The sequence below is a fragment of the Merops nubicus genome, unplaced genomic scaffold (assembly GCF_000691845.1).
Source record: "Merops nubicus isolate BGI_N331 unplaced genomic scaffold, ASM69184v1 scaffold7178, whole genome shotgun sequence".
In the NCBI taxonomy this organism is placed as follows: domain Eukaryota; kingdom Metazoa; phylum Chordata; class Aves; order Coraciiformes; family Meropidae; genus Merops; species Merops nubicus.
This window is the reverse complement of record NW_008626256.1, coordinates 25,757-45,218: the sequence shown is the minus strand read 5'-3', so window position 1 is coordinate 45,218 and position 19,462 is coordinate 25,757. Positions and strand designations below refer to the sequence as shown.

Genomic DNA, 19,462 nt, shown 5'->3' with positions numbered 1-19,462 from the left:
AAGCAAGAGAGGTATTGAAGAAACTGGCAACGCTGTGGTGACTTTAAAGCAGTTTTTTTTTCATATGTTATGCAAATGCCTGCAGTGGCCTGAACACTGGAAACTCAGATTTACATCTTCAAGTAAATGTATGTAGCTCACCTGCATGGTTAAGGCAGTCAGGTAAATTACAGTAAGGACTACTGACTTAAAGCTTGTTTTTGTTAAATTAGATAGCTTTCTGTCCATGGATGATAGCAGTATATTTAAATGAGTGTGCAGGCACCTCTTCTGTGTGCCTTCAGCAATAAAATTCCATTTAATAGAAACCCTAACTTGCCTAGGCATGAAAATGTGCGGCGAAGGCACAGAATATCAGCTTTCATCTGCTATATAATAAAACTGTGAAAAAAATCATTGTAATTACACCATTCTGATATTTGTGGGCCCAGACTAAAGTAATTTAAAAGGCATGGTTTTAATAATGTATTTTCCCTTCTCCCACAGTATTTCTAAATACAAAAAAGGTGTACTTGTAAAACCAGGATTAAGCTGGGGATGGTTTTTTTTTCTTTTTCCAACTGCAGACACACAGGTCTTTCTAGTCTTGTTTTGTAAGGTACATCTCATGAGGGACACCTGAGATCAGCGTACTCTAGTTCAGAGAGCTCTCCCTTCCCTCAGGGCAACAAAACATCTCTGCAGCTGTTACATGGTTTCTACAGAGAATACCACCGGATAAAGCAGAAGGTTGCACAGCCTGCAAGTTAGGAGGAAGCATTTGTGACTTTCCTCAGTAATGCTACTCAGTAGAAAGAAATAGTTACAGCACTATAATGTAGCAGTTTTAATTCTGTCATGGACTGTTATATTTTAATACTACTTTTAAATAAGAAGTATTTTTTATTTAAAAATGAAAAATACTTGCTCTGTCACCCTCACAGTGCCTAATTTAATAAAAAATGTTTTGCTTTTTTAGTAAAGGTAACACTGTTCATGTATATGAATATTTATTTTATCAGAAGATGTCATTAGAAAGACACAGCAAAGCCAGGCAGCATGAGATTTGTAGTTCAGCTGAGAAGGGTATAGTGTACTTAATGACTAAAGAAATCACTCTCTGCTTTAATTTCTAACTTGCTTAGTATTAGGAAGCTAGAAAAACAAACATAAATGGGAAAAAAATATGGGCAAGGCAGAAGAATAGTGATTTCTAAGTTTTAATCTGAAAGCATAAATGCATTAGTAGCAAATCACAATATCATGATTATAGTCTACCAAAGGTCCTTTTTCCAAGGCAATTCAGTCCAGAGAAAAAATGCCAAGAGAATTTTTCTAAATCAGGATATAAATATTTGCAAGATCCATGCCTGCAACATCTTCCTCTTTATAAAGTACAGATATTCACAACTTCAGTTACAATAGCATGAGGTTTTGGGTAGTATGCGGATAAGTGCAGACGGATACAGTCTAATTTCATTTTTGGAAAATTAAGAAGTTATAGATTCATCCTAAGGAGTAAAACACAGGGGAGAGAGTAAATGTATGCTTATTCAGAAAATGCATTTTAATTCTCTTCACTCTTCAGCCCTAATTGTCTTAGACATTGTTTAGTAAACTAATTAAGCAACAATCTCTTCAACAGATGTTTGAGAGAAAACTTAAAGCCTAGACAGCATCTTTAGTTGCCTAAGCAATGCAGGAAACACGTTACTGAAAGGAAACATGATCTCTTGGGGATGGGGTGGTGGGCAAGGGAAATACAAACACTAAACCTACATACATTATTTCTCTTTTTCCATTTCCATTTCTTCCCAGAATGTTATACAGCAAATGGGGCTGACTATCGTGGCACTCAGAACCAGACCTCCCGATATGCAGGGAAACCTTGTCTTTTTTGGAATGAGACCTTTGAGCATCCTTACAATACTTTGAAATATCCCAATGGGGAGGGAGGGCTTGGAGAGCATAACTACTGCAGGTAAGGATTATCTCATTGCTACTAACATTGCCTATATACTCAGTGTTACTTTAAACAGTTAACACAAAATTAGGAAGCTTCCTGTCTGAAGTGCTGGGGTTAAACCCCCATCTCTGAATGAGGGTTGGCATAGAGGTGATGCCCACAACTAGGCAAGAAAGCCCCTCCTGGTTGGTTTTCGCCCACGATCTGGCCTGCCTTGGGTAAGAACTGATCAGGAGATCACCACACCTTCCATATTAACTTGGAGGTGGGACAAGAACCCACCTCTATAAGAACTGACTCTGCTTACAGTGGGGTTGGGAGATTTGTTTATGTAGTGGATTTGTGGTGTGGGTTCTGGTTGTTGAAAGGGTTCCCTGACTTTTCCCAGTAAGTAGAATTCTTAGTGATGGTGGGTTAAAATGAGACAAGAGAGGAATTATGGGGCTTTCTTCTGGCAATTACTATATGATTGGGATTGGACTGATTGCCCGAGTCTGTCCTTCCTTCCCACGTGGACTGGTTTTGGAACTGACTCGCTCACTTCTTTGCTATATGTTGTGAGTGAATACATTAGTCTATTGATTCCTCCAGTGGTGGACCACCTTGGATCTCTTGTATATGATCTAAGACCAGAGGGAGGTATCTGGCTGTTGGGCTGTCTGTTAGTGATAATATCCTTCCTAGTTGGGCAAGCAGTTAGCAGAAGAGTGTCTTACTGTGAATAATGTCAGGATCATGGATATCTAATAGGTTTTGGTTTGTCCTGTGGTCAGTACCCTAGATCTGCAAGCACCATTAGTAGAATAACTTTTTCAACTCAGCTCTCACCTGGAGTCCATACTAAATATCAAAGCTATAATTTAGCATAATGGAGAAAGACTAGAGATTACTTAAATGAAAAGATAGATATAATAAAAAAAAAAAAAATTATCTGAGTCAGAAGTACAGGAGCACTAGGGAATGTCCGTAGGAGTCTCTAGAACATTACAGTTTTTATCCGCACCCACAAGCCTGGTTCTTTTATACACTGGTTCCAAGTTTTGTGCCAGTGAAAGTTATATAGTCACTAAAAATTTGCAGTGAGTGTGTGAGCAGTTTGTTGACTTGAAGTTGTTATTTGAGTTCAGAAGCTTAACTGTCAGTGGTTACAATACCAGCTTGAAACCATGGCAGATTGCCTTTCATTTACTTACCTTCTGGAGAAGTTCTCCATAACTATGAGCAGTACTTGGAATGAAACTTAAATAAGGACTTCAGAATTTAGGAGCCAAACAAGAATCTTAAGTTCAGAGGTGTTCAGGATCTGCAGGCTTTTTGGTTTGCAACATTTATGGAGGAAATTCTGCCTTTGTAGGACTGACCAGCAAAGTTCTTATGTCTATCTATCCTTGCTATGGAAGTAGGTAGGGAATAAGCTGATAAATACATTCCTTAATCACTGGTGATCAACAACTCATCTAGGATGCATATGAAGTTGAGTAGTGTCTCTCACTGGGTAATGGGGACAGAGATATTTCAACCAAGAGGTTAAGAGTTGAGTTACCTGGGGCATAGCAAGAAAAGCTCTACTCTCTCCTTCAGGAAGGCTTGAACAACACCTCAGTTCTCCTGGAAGATACTTTTACTTAGCAGGTTATAGGCTTTCTAGGTTAGAACCTATATACTTGCCACCTTCATGTTGAAATTATTTCACTCTAAGCAGTATAAATCAGGATAAATAAGACAAAATTAATATGCAGGAGTTCACAGTTGCAAATATAGGGTCCTGGTTCTTGATCCGAGAGCTTTTCCATATTTAATCTAAAATAGACATTGAAGAAAATAGAACAGGAACAGAGCCAGTTAATGGAGAGTCAGTGAGAAAGCACAGAAGAGGTCTTGTGACATACAGCGGACAGATGAGCACCCTGTTGAAGAGAGTCAGTGGCATTTCCAGAGTAACTGATGACTCAGGGGGATATTTCTCATTGAAGAACATTGGTGAAGGACAGGTAAGGAAAAAAAACTTACTTGGGATCTTTTCTAGTGGCTGCAGGAGTGCTTCAAAATAATGAATTCAGTCTGTTGTACAAGTGGACTCTGTTTTCAGCCATAGAAGAAGAAAGCATTATTGCTAGGTTCTGCATTGATTCGCTTTTGAATCAGTCCAGCATCTGACAGGAACAAACCAAAATACACCACCTGCAAGAGAAGTTACATGGAAGTTGGGCATTTAGAAAATGGCCTGGAAACCAAATAAACCCATCAAGACTGACATATGAGATTGGCATATGAGCACTGGAAGGACTGTCTTCCCATCAAAAACATTTCACACCAACTTCACAGCCTCCTTCAGCCAAACAACACTATGCGCATAACAGTTTTCGTGACATGTAGAGTTGTCTTTAGTATGAATACTAATCTGAGCTATAAAAAGGCTAGTGGCTTCTGAATTGTCTGATACGAATAGCAGAATCAAGTATGTAATTTGGATAATTGTTGTGTGGCAATATCCTAGATAGACTGTATCTACAGGATCTTACTTTTGGCAGTCATCTCTGGCTAATACTTAGGTTAGTACAAAGCAAAACATGTACAAGCCTTGCAAAAATGTGCATAATAAACTGAATGTTTATCCAGATATTCAAGTGATCCTTACTACACCACTTAAACCACTTTACTTAGCAAATGAGAATTTGGTAAGTGTTACAACGAGCAAGAAACCTATAATCTGGTATGTATTTGTTTACCAAATACAGCTTTTTAACCTTGATCTTCTGGGTGTTAGATTATCCTCTTTGAGATGGAGTTTATGGTTAGCCGTTTCCTTATGCTGTATCACTTCGCCCAGGAATATTCTCATAGGTGTATGGAATGATGATTCTAACTAATGATGCTTTTTAACCTCACATTGTGTTAAAAAAAAAAAAAAAAAAAAAAGTGAAAAGTCACTCTTAAGAGTGTCAGGGCATCTCTTTAGCATGCAAATCTTGCTGAGGCCCTGTTAGTGAAGATAGTGCCGTTTTAGCTCTTTTGCTGCCATTGATTTGCTTGGTGACAATGGACAAGTTGATCATCCCTTCTCTGAGGCAATATATCTCACCAGGATTTTTTTTAAGGCACAGTACATTGCTTTGAGGCTCAATTTTAGCCACAGCATTTGAATAATCTAATTTTACACTTAAAGCATTAATCAGAAGCATGTTATCTCTCCTTGGGTGGTCCTTACTTGGAATATTTTGTTTACTGCAAGACACCCTGTTGAGATGGAAATGCCTCATAGTGTTCCACTAAATGTCATTTCAGCTATAACAAAATTATTCAGACTGAAGTTTTTGGAGATTTTGAAAGACACTCAATTGTTTTCTAACAGCATGCACTTTTGAGGTTCAAGGCAAAGATTTATAAAGACATTCATTACATTTCTCTGCAAAAATTTCCTTGCATTTTAAGGCATTTGTATGTGGAGTGCCATTACCATGATTCAATTTCAGACATGTGATTTCTGTCCTGTAGGTGTAAATGCAAAATTTCCTGTAATTGTGAAAACAAGGAAAATTTAGTTATTTTGAGTACAAGCTTTCCTTGAATTTAGTCTTCTGCTTTCTTTAGCCACTGGAAGCTCTGCCATGACATGTACTTTCCTAGTACACTAGTCTTGGGCTTTCTTCATCCACTACTTTTACTAATCTCCTTGAAAGCCTAACTAGCAGTATTTTAGTCATTTAACTTGAACTTAACCTACAAATTGTCTTCAGCATTCTGTTACTTGACCAAAAAATATCCCCAGCAGTTCTAAAACTGGCTTTCCCACCAGGAGTTGTTAACATGCTGAGCGACAATGTGCAGCCAAACTGGCCCTCCAGTGTAGGCAGAGGTTCTAATTAATTGAATTCATACCAATGTACATGATAAAAAGCTTGCAGTTGGCCTTGGATACAAGAGAAGGTCATATCTCAGCACTACTGTCCAAAATAATTTATTCTCTTAATAATGAATAATTTTTCAAAGTATATGTAGAAAAAGCTTTAAGTAACCTAATGATTAATTAGGCAGGCATTTCATCAAGGATACTGCACAACAGTGAAGAGTAATCATGGGCACATAAGGAATTTTCTTATCCATCCATATATCAGATCACTGGAACAGATATATTCAGCTTGATTGAAGGGGAAGAAAAGACCTCAGTCTTTCCCAGAAGACTTTGATTGGATAAATGTTTTTGTCGTCATATATACAGAAAGTTGAGGTCTGGACAATTTTGTACCAAGGCAAAAGTCAAGTTTAGGTTTCTAAGGAACCCGTACGTAGGATGTGGGGCTGAAAATCTCCTTTTCTCTCAGTATTGTCCAGAAATAGCTCTGCACCTTTTAGACTTGAAGAAATAAATTATGTTGAACATACTACTAGCATTTTATGTGTGCTGTCTACTGGAATAACCAAAGTAATTTCAACTTTCTCACCTCTTTTGCATTTTTTCTTGGTAGGTAAATCCAATGGGTTAAGTATTCAGTAGGTATTAGAGCAAACATAGTGATGATACTGAAGCTTAATAAGATTTATCTTTTTGTGCGTTTTGAAAATGTCTCATGACTTTTCACTCTCTTTATTTTCCTCTTTCAGGAACCCTGATGGAGATGTCAGCCCATGGTGCTACATTGCAGAGCACGACGATGGAATATATTGGAAATACTGTGAGATTCCATCCTGCCGAAGTAAGAGCACAAAACAGTTTTTTTAGGCCTGCATCTCTGTTGAACAGAGATTGGCAGTTATACAACAGTGAGTAGTGATTTTCAAACAAAGTCTAATTAAGTCTAATCAAGTCTAATCATTAATGCCTTTACTTGCTTTCCTAACTTCTGTGCAAATACTCTCTAAGAGATAACTTACATGTATGCTGTTCAGCAACAGAGAAGCTGTCCTTACGTAAGCATACTTTTTATTGGAAGAAGCACATTTCTTACTTGAAGTTAAGAAAACAAAACCAAAGAAAGAAAAAATGGATTTAAAGTGATCTTTTACTTTGTTCACAGTTTTCTTTGTTTATGAATGTGAAAGTGATTCACATCTTAATGTGAGGCAAACAAATACCTAAGTGTGACCTTAAGTTGAGTAACTTTTACATAAACTTAAATACAGATTAAGGAGTCTGATTTAAATAACACAAAATAATTCAACACTTCAATACTCATTGTTCAGAGGACATCTTACTCTTAATTTTCTAATATACCAGACCTATTTAGGAAACATGACCCTCCTAATTAAGAAATTTATCTTGGTCTAAAATGAAAGAATTTGCATTTTCTTTAAAGACCACAGATGTTAACAGATTCTCTGGATATGGCACCAGTAAAAAAGCTGGGAGGCAAATTCTCTCCACTTCATTTGTTCTACACAAAGGATCCTTTTAAAACAAGCCTCATTCATTTTCTCTGTGGTGGGGAGCAGAGGATTTAAACTTGGACACTTACTTGCACAGATAATCCAGACTTATATTTACAAAATGTCCTTTTGACCAGTAGCAGCTGCTTCAAGCAGTACACTGAAACTGGATACTAGAAAAAGGAATTTAGAACTAACTGTACATTGCAAGCCCATCCAAGTCTTAATACAAACCTCATGGTTTATGAAGCTGTGTAAGTAAAAAAAGACTTTTATTCTATTTGCAGTAAGTGTGATGCTAAATCATAAGACCATCAAAACAGACTTGTGAAATGCATAGTACAAAACTGAATTTTGTGATGGAGCAAGACAGCAATTGTGTAAAGAAATCCTGTCTGAAAGTTTAGAGAAGTAAAAAATTGCCTTATATAGGATTCTTCTCCATAATTATATTTACCACTAGAAAAGACAAGTATCTGGGGCATAGTTTACCTATAAACTCTACCCACATAATACCACTACAATGCCAACAACATGATGTGTCTTGATTGCCTAGAGAGATTTGCATGGAATGATTCATTGCAACAATAATTAAGAATCTACAATTAAGAATTTTTCATTATGATGATGGTTTTGCATAATTATGTCATGTGTCCCATTCACTAATACTTATAACACTAAATGTTTAATTCAGAAATGTGTTCTGGCATTCTGCATGTGTGAACACGCTCTATAGAATTTAGCAATGTTAGATGAAGATGGGTGGGCATAATCACAGAAGACAGTGGTAGTTACTGCAGTAAGGAGCTTAGCTTTTCCTTTTCTTCCTCTCCTCTTCCTAATGGCTTGACTACCAAGCAGACTGGAATGGACATAAACAAAATTCAAGGGAAGAGGCTGCACTGAGTCCTGAGAGAACAGTACATTTCACATGGAGAATTCAGACCTTAATGCTTTAGATGGTTTGTTTGCAATGATGCAGCTATTCCTTACTTTTTTGGTCTCTTTGTTAATGAGATTAGGTTGAAATTCAAAAGAAATAACTTGCACTCTCAAAAGTTAAAAGAAAGTTAGGCTTGCTGTCCTGCTTAATTGCATTGCCACATTCATGGCCTGATTGAGACTCTTATAAAAAGATTTGATTACTGGGATTGTATTTCCTGTGTGCATGTATGTCAGGTAATAGATATGACTGAAATACTGATGAAGTGTTGAATGGCAGAGCCAGTTATGTTATACAGAGCTGTGCTGATCACTAAAATTGACCTGTATACGTTTTAACACAAGAATAAAGAGAGTAGCTTACACAATTTCAGACAGCATACAGGTGTGTACTGCTGTTCCAAAAATCTAGGAGGCTCTTGAAGGACAGATAGATGATCATGTCTGGACCATGGTTGAGCTCAAAAGGATTAATTCCATGTTTTAATACGTGTGCTTCAACACGTAATACGCAGAAGCTCAGATGTTTGCCAGGACCTTATTTTATGTCAGATGCTGTTTAAAAAAAAAAAAATAACATGCTTGCACAAAAGAGATGACCTTTTAAACACAAGAAAACAAATAGATAAAACCAGGTGAAGACAGTTTAACAGTAAGACATCATTGATCAGCATGATCAGTAGTCTCAGAACATTGACTACCTCATTTTTGCCAAGCTTCTTGAGTAGCCTAAATATTAAGAGCAAATTAAGATAGAAGATTATGTTGGAAATTTTTAAAGGTCAGAATAACTAAGCAGTCACCAGCTATCTAGAAATACTTTGGATCCTTTGTTGCTTTATATGTGTGTGTGTGTGCTCTTATATATACAGATATGGTTGTAGGATACCCTAGGTTGGAAGGGACCTCAGGCCATTATCTAGTTCAGCTGCCTGCTCAAAGCAGGGCCAGCTCTGAAATCAGATGAAGTTACTTGGTTTTTCAGATTAGACCAAGTTTATCCAGTTTTCCTTATATCCCATACATCTAGTGTTTTAACTTGAGCTCCTTACCTCTTCTCCAAAACGCATCACTGTGAAGACCCTGGCTCTATCTTTGTGACAACCCCCATGTAGGTACTGGAGAGTTGGTAGGGTATGCACCCAAAGCCTTCTCTTCTGCAGGCTGCACAAGCCCCAGCCCCACAGCCTCTTCTCACAGGGTGAGAGCTTCAGCCTTCTAAGCATCTTGGGTCTCTGCTGAATTTGTTTCAGATAATTAATGTCTTGCTTGCACTGGTAGTCTCAAAACTGGACATAATAGTCTTGTGATCACTGTGGATCTGATGAAAAAGCAGTGTCTGCCAGTTAGGTCTTCTCCAACAAGTGATGTCCCCTCTACTATTATACTAATACTATGTACTCCAATTACCCTTCAACAGCAACATTGTGGTGTCTTGGGTTTAAGATCAGTCCATCAGTAGCCATTAGAAAAGCTGGCATATCAAAATCCTATATGCATAGAATCATAGAATGCTTTGAGTTGGAAGGGACATCAAAAGATCATCTAGTGCTGCAGTAAACAGGGACATCCTCAACTATATCAGGGTGCTCAGAGCCCCATCAAGCTTGACCTTGAATGTCTCCAGGGATGGGGCCTCCACTACCTCTCTGGGTAGCCTCTTCCAGTGTTTCACCACCCTCATAGCAAAGAACTTCCTCCTAATGTCTGATCTAAATCTACCCTGCTCAAGTTTAAAACCATTGCCCCTCGTCCTGTCACTACATGCTCTTGTAGACAGCCCTTCCCCAGCTTTCCTGTAGGCCCCCTTCAGATACTGAAAGGCCACCATAAGATCTCCCTGGAGCCTTCTCTTCTCCAGACTGAACAACCCCAGTTCTCTCAGCTTGTCCTCATAGGAGAGGTGCTCCAGCCCTCTAATCATTTTTGTGGCCCTCCTCTGGACCCTTTCTAACAAGCCCATGTCTTTCCTGTCCTGAGGACTCCAGAGCTGGACACAGTACTCCAGGTGAGCTCTCACCAGGGCAGAACAGAGTAGAGGAGCAGAATCACCTCTCTCCATCTGCTGGCCACGCTTCTTTTGATACAGTCTAGTACACCATAGGCCTTCTGGGCTGTGAGTGTGCAGTTTGCTGATGTCCAGCTTTTCATCCACCAGTACCCCCAAATTCTTTTCTGCAGGGCTGCTGCGGGGTTGCTTTCAACCACACCACCCAAAAGCCTCTATGGATGAGGATTACCCCTACCCAGGTGCAGGACCTTGCACTTGGGTTGAATCTCATGAGGTTCACACGGGCCCACTTCTCAAACTTGTCCAGGTCCCGCTGGACGACATCTCATCCTACTGGCATGTTGACCTCACCACTCAGCATGGTGTCATGTGCAAACTTGCTGAGGGTGTACGCAATCCTGCTGTTTATTATTGATGAAGATATTAAACAGTATTGGCCCCAACACAGATGCGTGAGGAACAGCACTTGTGTCACAAACCGGTGCCGAAGGGGCAGCGGGTCAGGTTGTTTGTGACTTTAACTAGGGGAAAAGGACTGAGGCCGAGTCGCCCACGTGGCACTCCCCTCCCAGGGGAAAACAGGTTGAAGCCCCTCACCACGCTCAATCATCAGTGTTGAGACCAGATATATAGATAGATATATATTAGTCTAAAACCAAAAACTTATTCTGGCAACGAAGAAAAAAAAAAAAAAAAAGGAAAAGGGAAAAGAAAACTGGGAAGGTCTCTGTCCGGAGCCTGAGGGTTGAGAGGCACTTGAATCCGGCGCCTAGGATGACGTTGCCGGAAGTTCCGGCCCCGTTGCCTCCTGGGAATTGGTGTCCGTGGAGGACCGGTCCCAAGATGGTGGCGCCCGGCTGGTGTACGCAGTCCAGGCGCGGTTGAGTGTTTAGAACCATCTCCATCCAGATATGGAGCCATTGATCACTACCCTCTGGATGTGACTATCCAGTCAATTCCTTATACCCCCATCAAATCCGTATCATTCCAGTTCAGAGAGAGGGATGTTGTGGGGGGGACTGTGGCAAAGGCCTTGAAGTCCAGATAATTACATCGATGGCTTTTCCCTTGTCCACTGATGTAGTCACTCCGTTGTAGAAAGCCTCTAGGCTGGTCAGGCAAGTCATCCTGACTCTCTTGAATCACCTGCCTGTCCTGCATGTGCCTTAGTATAGCTTCTAGGAGGATCTGTTCCATGATCTTCCCAGGCACAGAGGTGAGGCTGACAGGTCGGTTGTTCCCAAGGTCCTCCTTTCTACCCTTTTTTTAAACTGGTTATAATATTTCCCTTCTTCCAGTCACCAAGGACTTCACCTGACTGCCATGTCTTTTCAAGTATCATGGAGGGTGGTTTGGCAACTACATCAGCCAATTCCCTCAGGACTCTGGGATGTATCTCATCAGGTCCCATAGACTTATGTATGTTCAGGTTCCTCAGATGGTCATGAACCTTGTCTTCACTTACAATGGGAGGGGCTTTGTTCTCCTGATCCTCATCTTGTGGTCCTTCAGCTTGAGAGGTGTGAGGAGATTGCCAGTGAGGAGAGTACAGGAGTACAAGAGATGTACAAGAGTAATTTTTTGTGTGTTGACCCAGTTCAGAAGAGCATTTAATCATAAATTTGACATGGGACTAATAAAGTGCTTTTAGCTGAGCATCTGTCTTTGGGCTCATGGAGTTTGAGTGCCGACATGGAGATGATTGTTCCCTATTGGGCTAGATAGATACTTTTCCTGTTTATTCCAAATCACAGGACACTAATTTTGATTGCTAGATAGGAGAAAGTTAAAATAATGCTGGGACAACAAAAAGACTAATTACCTTTAGGATGTACTGAAACAGTACACTTTAGTTACAAAATGTGAAGTTTTGAAGTTGTGCAGTCTGCTTTCTCAGCGTGTGACATACTGAAGTACTAATCTTCTGGAAACAAACTTGAAGGTTTTTGCCAATAAAGCTACTTTTAAAAAAAAAAAAGTAAAATAAATAAAATATGTGGTTTTAGGAAGTCCCAGGTCTCCTAGGAAAATGAACTAGATTGGTTAACTAGGAACCTTTTTTAAGGCAGTGAAATCATGCACTGTTAAAAAAATCTGAGCTCTCTGAGTTTTATCTGCCCAGCTGTACTTAGCTGAGGTGGGGCTGCAGATGGGAATTTCCACAGGTATGCTAAATCAGGCTGTAACTTGAAATCTCAGTACTTATGTGTGTTGCTGCAGGGCATATCAAAGTCATATCTCTATACAAGCATTTATAATTGAAATTGTATCATTCTTAGAAAACAATTATTTTGTGAATATTATTTGGACATTAATTATTTTAAAAATGTACATACATGAGTTTTATTCCAAACTTCATTAATTGTTCTTTATAATACTGTAATCAGTTTCCTGAAGAGTATAAACATGCACACATTAGTATATTTGCTGGTCACTAATAGGTATACTAACCCTTTTCCTCAAAGTCAGGAAGCTGCCATGGGCAATGTAGCCTAAGTCTGGGAGCAAGTTCTCAGACACATCTGTTAACTGTTCCAGATGTCAGATGATTCAGATTTTAGTGGTAAGCTGACATCATCTTACAAGCTCAGTATTTAATATTCCAAAAGAATAGGGATGAGATCCTTGTAATCTGTTACAGGGATAAAAATTATCTGGCAACAGAGTTGGTAATAGATTTAATTCCAAGTATGTGAGCAGATATGACAAGTAGGCAAGGGATAATTTTATGTTTTATGTAGTACGGTACTATATTCAGCCCACATCCTTTCTCTAGTAGTCATGGCTAAATTCTAATGTTTTGGTGAAAAGTGCAAACCCAAACCAAAAACAGGACAAATTATGCACTGGAGGGGGAAAACTCTTAAGTTTTTCTCACCTCCCATAGTGACCAAGGAGCCTTAATACAGTATAAATAGGTGTTTCTTCAAAAAAGTAATATTGCTCCTTTTGAATCACTTTGTACATACCATAAAATATGATGCTTTGAATTTATATCAGAATTTGAGCTTTAAATATTAGGAAATTCCCCTATATAAGCATGTTGTCCTTCCCGTAAAACTGGCCAAACTCCATCCTAAACCAGTTTAGGTTCCCTGTTTAGAAAACTTCCAGACCATTGTTTTGAAGATCAGGCAGAAACTGCATTGTTTAATTTACATTGTTAGACTATGCATGACCACAGTCAAAACAACCCACAAAACCTCTGAATGCACTCAATGTCTTTTTTTTTTTTTAAATTGTCTCTACCAGGAGAAATCAACTAAGTATTTACCTTGTCTATATTAGTGCAACTTACAGAAAGCAACTACAGACTATTAAAGGTATATTGCTGAGAAGATAAGATGCTATTTCACCACCTGTCATTTATCCCTGGGTATGTTTGGAAAATATGACAAGGATCTAGAATAGAGTAACATTTCATATACTGGGAAATCAAGATGGAAATGTGTAGAGAGCTGCTTAGTAACCCAGTAGTGCATAAAGTGGTCTGTGTCTTGGGTGCACCCCTTTAGAAATACTGTTGTCTGTTACTCTTGCCAGTGCCGGGGAATCTAGGGTGTTACAAGGACCATGGAGAGCCACCACCTTTGACTGGCACCAGTGAGACCTCCAATAAACTCACTATCCAAACATGCATCAGTTCCTGCAGAAGTCAACAATCTAAGGTGATTTATTTGACATATATATATTTAAAAAATGTTTTCAAAGACAAAGTGGCAACGTGTCTAGAGCTCTCTATCATATTTATTCCCCACTTTCCCTTTTTTTCTTTAACCTTTAAGAGGTCTAAGATTTCACTCACAGTCCAGGGGACCTGGCCCTCTCTCTGCATCCAGAGCAATTTGGGCAAACCATCAATTAATAATGCGAGGATTCCAGGAGAAAGTATGCTTGTATACTGCAGTTATGAGTGATAGGGTGCCCTAGTTGCCTTCCATTCCATCTTTCTCCCTAGTCTTAAGTAGCATCCTGACACCTCAAATAAAAACAGTGTGTGGTGGCACCTCTGACTAATCATACTTCTCCAGAACACACGTATTGTACTGCCACCTTTCTTGCTCATACAACCTCCTGCTGTCACTTCTTTAAATATTACCCTTCCCTTCCTTATGCATCTTTTTTTGTCAAAGTTTGCAGGCATGGAATCAGGTTATGCTTGTTTCTGTGGAAATAATCCTGACTACTGGAGATATGGGGAGGCAGCCAGTACGGAATGCAACAGTGTTTGCTTTGGAGACCATACTCAGCCTTGCGGTGGGGATGGCAGAGTCATTCTTTTTGACAGTAAGTATAGAAACAGGCCAAATTTTTCCCAAAGGAGAGGCCTCAAGTGTTCAGCAAGTTAGGGAAAAGGGTTTAAATGCAATGAGAACTGTTGCACACAAAACAGAAAAACACCTAAATTCAGTATAAAATAAAGCTGCTTTCCACTTCTGCATTAAATTGGCATTCATTAATAATATAAAATAGCTCTTCCAAGAACTAACACCTGCTCAGACAACTGACTCATGCTCCAGAGATTGTCTCTTACTTCCTCACAAATGGTACTAACTCAGCTGTTGCAAACAGCATGTCACAGAAAGACTCTCTCTGAACTGATCTTACCAGAGCGTAGATACGCGATTAGGTGAGGCATTTCAAATTTTAATCTACACCAACCTGGTTTTCTTTTATGTCCCTAAGATATGATAAAGTATTGGAGCTGTGTGCTGTTTTCAATACTGAGGTAGCACATAGCTTCACACTGCAGCATCCTGTTCCCTTCTGCTCTTGGCCTCCCAAATCCTTGATTGGTAAAGGCTTCCTTTGTAGCTTTCCTTTTCTGGAGTGACTGAGGACTCAGCAAAAGGTTAACCTGAGGGCTTGAACTGTCTTTTCTGGTGAACAACAAGGGAGCACTATGGCCAGGTAAGAGAGGCCTTTCCTAGGAACTGCCACCTGTTTTTCTTTTACTGATGAGCAACACCTGCTCATCTCATTCCGCTTTTCCAGATTATGTCATATCCCCAGAACCTTCACCTGCATCCCTGTACACACACCCACACACTCACCCACCCAATTAACCTTGGGTGTTTTTCTACTACTATCATGGCCTAAAGCTGTAATATTCAGACCCACAACACAGAACTCTGGCAGCTCCAGAAGGCAGTGAGAGGGGGTAAGCATCTCCATTCCATGTGGGGAAGTGCTGTACTTAGGTGTCTGTGGAGCATTAGTCATTGGCATTCTTAGTTAATGCTGGTTTGAAGAACATCTTGTGATTCAGTAATTACAAACAGCACAGTCAAATGTGACAATACCTATAAGCCATCTGCAGAGAGGAAATTTGATATCTCAATGACACATTTCAATCCTATCAATTCTATCTACTCTATCTATTCAAACAATTCAGTCTGATTAAGTCACCAGCTCTGTTAGCATGGACCAAGTGCCAAACAAATTGCTCTATGGGCCTCAGTACCTCTGTGAGGTCTTTCACATTATTTCTATTCTTCTTCTTTCATATTCTCTCTCTTCTTCCATAAGGTCTTTCATAGCAGGGCACTGAAGTGTGAGGTTTGCTCAGGCTATGATCAGGCCTTGCTCCAGAAAAAGAGAGAAATGTTTTCACATGTTTTTTCTGGTAGACATCTGCTAGTTCTTGTTCTCATTCTCTTGGGTTCCTTTTAGTTTGTATTTATTAAAGCTCCTTCTTAAAGGCCTGTGAAAACTGATACACTTCAAAACACTTCACTTCCTTTATTTCCATTCTCACAAGCCTTTATCACAGGGCTTTAATTAAGCTTTCAGAGAAGATAATTCTACTTGGATTCTTCAGTCCTTCAGCCTAATATATGGGGAAGTGATAGCTTTGTCATGAAATACATTATTATCTATATAAGATATTGTGTATTTAGGGGATATAAAAATATGCATATATACCTATATATAACAGATTTAAAACTTTTACATATATGTGTATATATAGGGATACATCAAGACAGTTGGCTGGCATGTTTCTCTCTGGATTCATTGGTAAATAAGTTTGCACTGGGAATCTGGATAGCTGTCAAGGAATATAAAGATAACAGGGTGTGTACCTTTTGAATCTAAACGGTAGTAACAAATCTAAAAGATTTTCCTTAGACTTCATAGCAGGATCTTTTTCAAGTTACTTAGTGAAGTTAAGGTCAAGCATTAACTGGACAAGATCAAAAGACAGGGTGCTTAAAAAGCACATATAAATGGCCACAAAGGTGATTAAGGATTTACAGCATCTTTCATACAAGTAGAGGCTGAGACATCTTGGGTTGTTTAGCCTTGAGAAAAGGCGGCTCAGGGGCATCCTTTCAGTTTGTATAAGCAACTGGTGGGAGGGTATAAAGATGAAGACAGACTCTTCTTGGTGTTATCTAGTGAATAGATAAGAGGCAACAGGCACAAGTAGAAATATGGGAAAATCCATTTAAATATGCAGAATTTTTTATTTTTTTTTTTTATGGAGAGTGTGACATTGCAACAGGTTCCCCAGAGGTGGTGGAGGCTCCATCCTTTGAGACTCAAAACACAACAGGACAATGCCTCCTCCTTTGAGCAGGGGGATTGAACTAGACAGTCCCCAGGGTTTCATTCCAGCCTTACTATTCTTTGAAGATTTTTTTTCAATTTGATAAGTCTGTGAAAGGATTTCAGTAATTCAGCAGTGAGAATTACAGTCACTAATCCACTTGCCTGCCTGCCTGTTATGGCTAGAGTAAAAGTCCCTGAATCACTTATGAAAGACTTCATAGACTCTATGAGTCTATGACTTAGCTTATGTTCTTGCAGAGATGTGAGGAAGAGTACATGGTTACGTAGGAGGGTAAAGGATAGTTGCATCATCAAAGACTGATACAGAGGTCTCAGAGTAATGAACAATGAGTGTATCCCGAGGAAATACAACATAATAGCTGTGGAAGAAGCTAAAGAATAGCAGTCTGAGAGGCAGGGCATCCTGCTGGGGTAGCAAGTATGTAGCTTCGTGTCGTATTTGAGTATTAGCATCTACAGAGTGCTGAAGCTGTGCATAATGAATGTATAACCTGTTTTTTTTAAATTTTCCTATTTTTCTCCCTCTCCTTTTCACAGCCCTTATTGGTGCCTGTGGAGGGAATTACACTTCTGCTACAGCTGTGATCTATTCCCCAGATTTTCCCGACACATACGGCACAGGCAAAGTCTGTTACTGGACCATACAAGTTCCAGGAGCATCTCGAATACACTTCAGCTTTGCCCTTTTTGAAATCAAAGATGCTACAGACATGGTGGAATTGCTGGATGGCTATACCTATAATGTTCTAGCTCGTTTTAATGGCAAGAACCGTCCTCCCCACACCTTCAACATCTCTTTGGATTTTGTCATTTTATACTTTTTCTCAGACGAAATCAATCAAGCCCAGGGATTTGCTATCAGTTATAGAGGTAAGACCTTAACTTTGCAGTTTATACCTTTCAATGAGCTGTTAAAGCATTTAATTCACATAGGAGATTTCTGAAGTGGCAAAAAAAGAGAAAAATCTTTTAACTCTCCTGTCTACAGGTGTTTCATGTATCTTGTCACTGCTCAGTGGGTAAAAATTTTGCTAGTATTTCTCTCAGTTTGGAACGCTCTAGTCAGCTATGTCATAAATAGCAAAATTTAAATTTCCAAAAATTTGATCCTATACATACTTATCTGTCAAAACAGACTGGAAAATGACAAAGCTGAAAAAAACCAAAAAGGCCTAGTAGTTCATCTGCATCTTGGTTCATCTTGGCTTTTTCAAACAGTATATGCCACTCAGATTGAAAGTTGTCAGGAGAAAATCTTTTATTTCTTGAGTTGTACCTACTGTTATCATGAACAATTAGCTTCCGAAAACCATTATGAGAACTCCACTTTGGTGAAGTTATGTCTGTCATCAAACATAACTTTACTGAAATTCTCAAAGTAAACCCAAATGCAGCACATACCTGCTTGCAAGCACAAAATAAAGTCCTATTGCATCTGTTAAGCATTTGTTGTTGTATTCATACTCTTGTGTTTCCAGCTGTGAAGGACAATGTACATCAAAACAAGATTCCAATGAATCAGACTGTTTCAGAGAAAATAAATGAACAAGCAAATCTCAGCATCAGTGCAGCCCGGTCATCAAAGATACTTTATGTCATCACAACCAGTCCAAGTCATCCTAGTAGCTCCATGCCTGGTAATACTACAAGAAAATGTGGTAACCGGAAAGACATTTTGCCAAAGCACAATCTAGAGGCACTGTTTCCTTTGCTTCCTCCTCCAGATTATCTGATCCACTGTCTTTTACTAACAGATGAATTTTCATTTAGTCTACCACTAACTGTGCTGCTCTCACTTTTCAAAACTCGCTTAGCATAAATCAGTTTGAAATAGCGTGAGGATGGTGAGCCCTTGAGAATGAAAGCAGACTATAGGATCACAGAATAGCTACAGTTGGAAAGGACCTCTAGGATCATCAAATCCAACCTATACCCCAACATCTCCTTAACCACTAGATCATAGCCTCTAGTGCTGCATCTACTAGTTTTTTAAACACCTCCAGGGATGGTGACTCCACCACCTCCCTAGGCAGCCCATTCCAGTGCCTAACCACTCTCTCAGTAAAGAAATTCTTCTTAATATCCAATTGAAACCTCCCCTGGTGCAACTTGTGGCAATTTCCTCTTGTTCTATCATTAGTAATTTGGGAGAAGAGACAAACACCAGCCTCACTACAACCTCTTTTTAGGTAGTTGTAGGGAGCAACATGGTCTCCTCTCTAGACTAAACAATCCCAGTTCCCTCAGCCAGGCTCCATAAGGGATGTTTTCCAGCCCTCTCACCAACCTCGTTGCCCTTCTCTGGAGCCACTCCAACATCTCAATGGCCTTCTTATACCGTGGTGCCCAAAACTGGACACAGTACTTGTTTTGCCAATGACCAGGCCCAACAAAAATTATACCACCAGTAAAGAGAGACTCCAATACACAGACTGTATTGCATACAAAAAGGACATTCCATGAATGATCGCTGGGGGTACAAACAGATCAACCAGCTGCTACATGATCGATGCCACCCCCAACAATCCCACAAAAGATGTGACTCTGCCCATAACAGGCAGTGTAAACAGTGAGCCAAGGTTTCCCACAGCTGGCATGGGAAACAGCCAAACCAGTAAGTTAAAGAC

General features: G+C 39.5%; 1 protein-coding gene across 1 annotated transcript in view; it reads left to right on the top strand.

The window, feature by feature from the left end:
• Nucleotides 1–1,797: 1,797 nt before the first annotated feature.
• Nucleotides 1,798–19,462, top strand: part of KREMEN1 (kringle containing transmembrane protein 1) — a gene marked incomplete at its 5' end in the record, with an annotated part of 21,578 nt that continues 3,913 nt past the window's right edge. Inside the window, 6 exons of the mRNA XM_008945934.1 lie at nucleotides 1,798–1,960; nucleotides 6,548–6,639; nucleotides 13,806–13,930; nucleotides 14,396–14,549; nucleotides 17,373–17,705; nucleotides 18,314–18,472. Of these exons, the coding sequence (XP_008944182.1) occupies nucleotides 1,798–1,960; nucleotides 6,548–6,639; nucleotides 13,806–13,930; nucleotides 14,396–14,549; nucleotides 17,373–17,705; nucleotides 18,314–18,472 (1,026 nt within the window). The remainder of the gene's footprint in view (nucleotides 1,961–6,547; nucleotides 6,640–13,805; nucleotides 13,931–14,395; nucleotides 14,550–17,372; nucleotides 17,706–18,313; nucleotides 18,473–19,462) is intronic.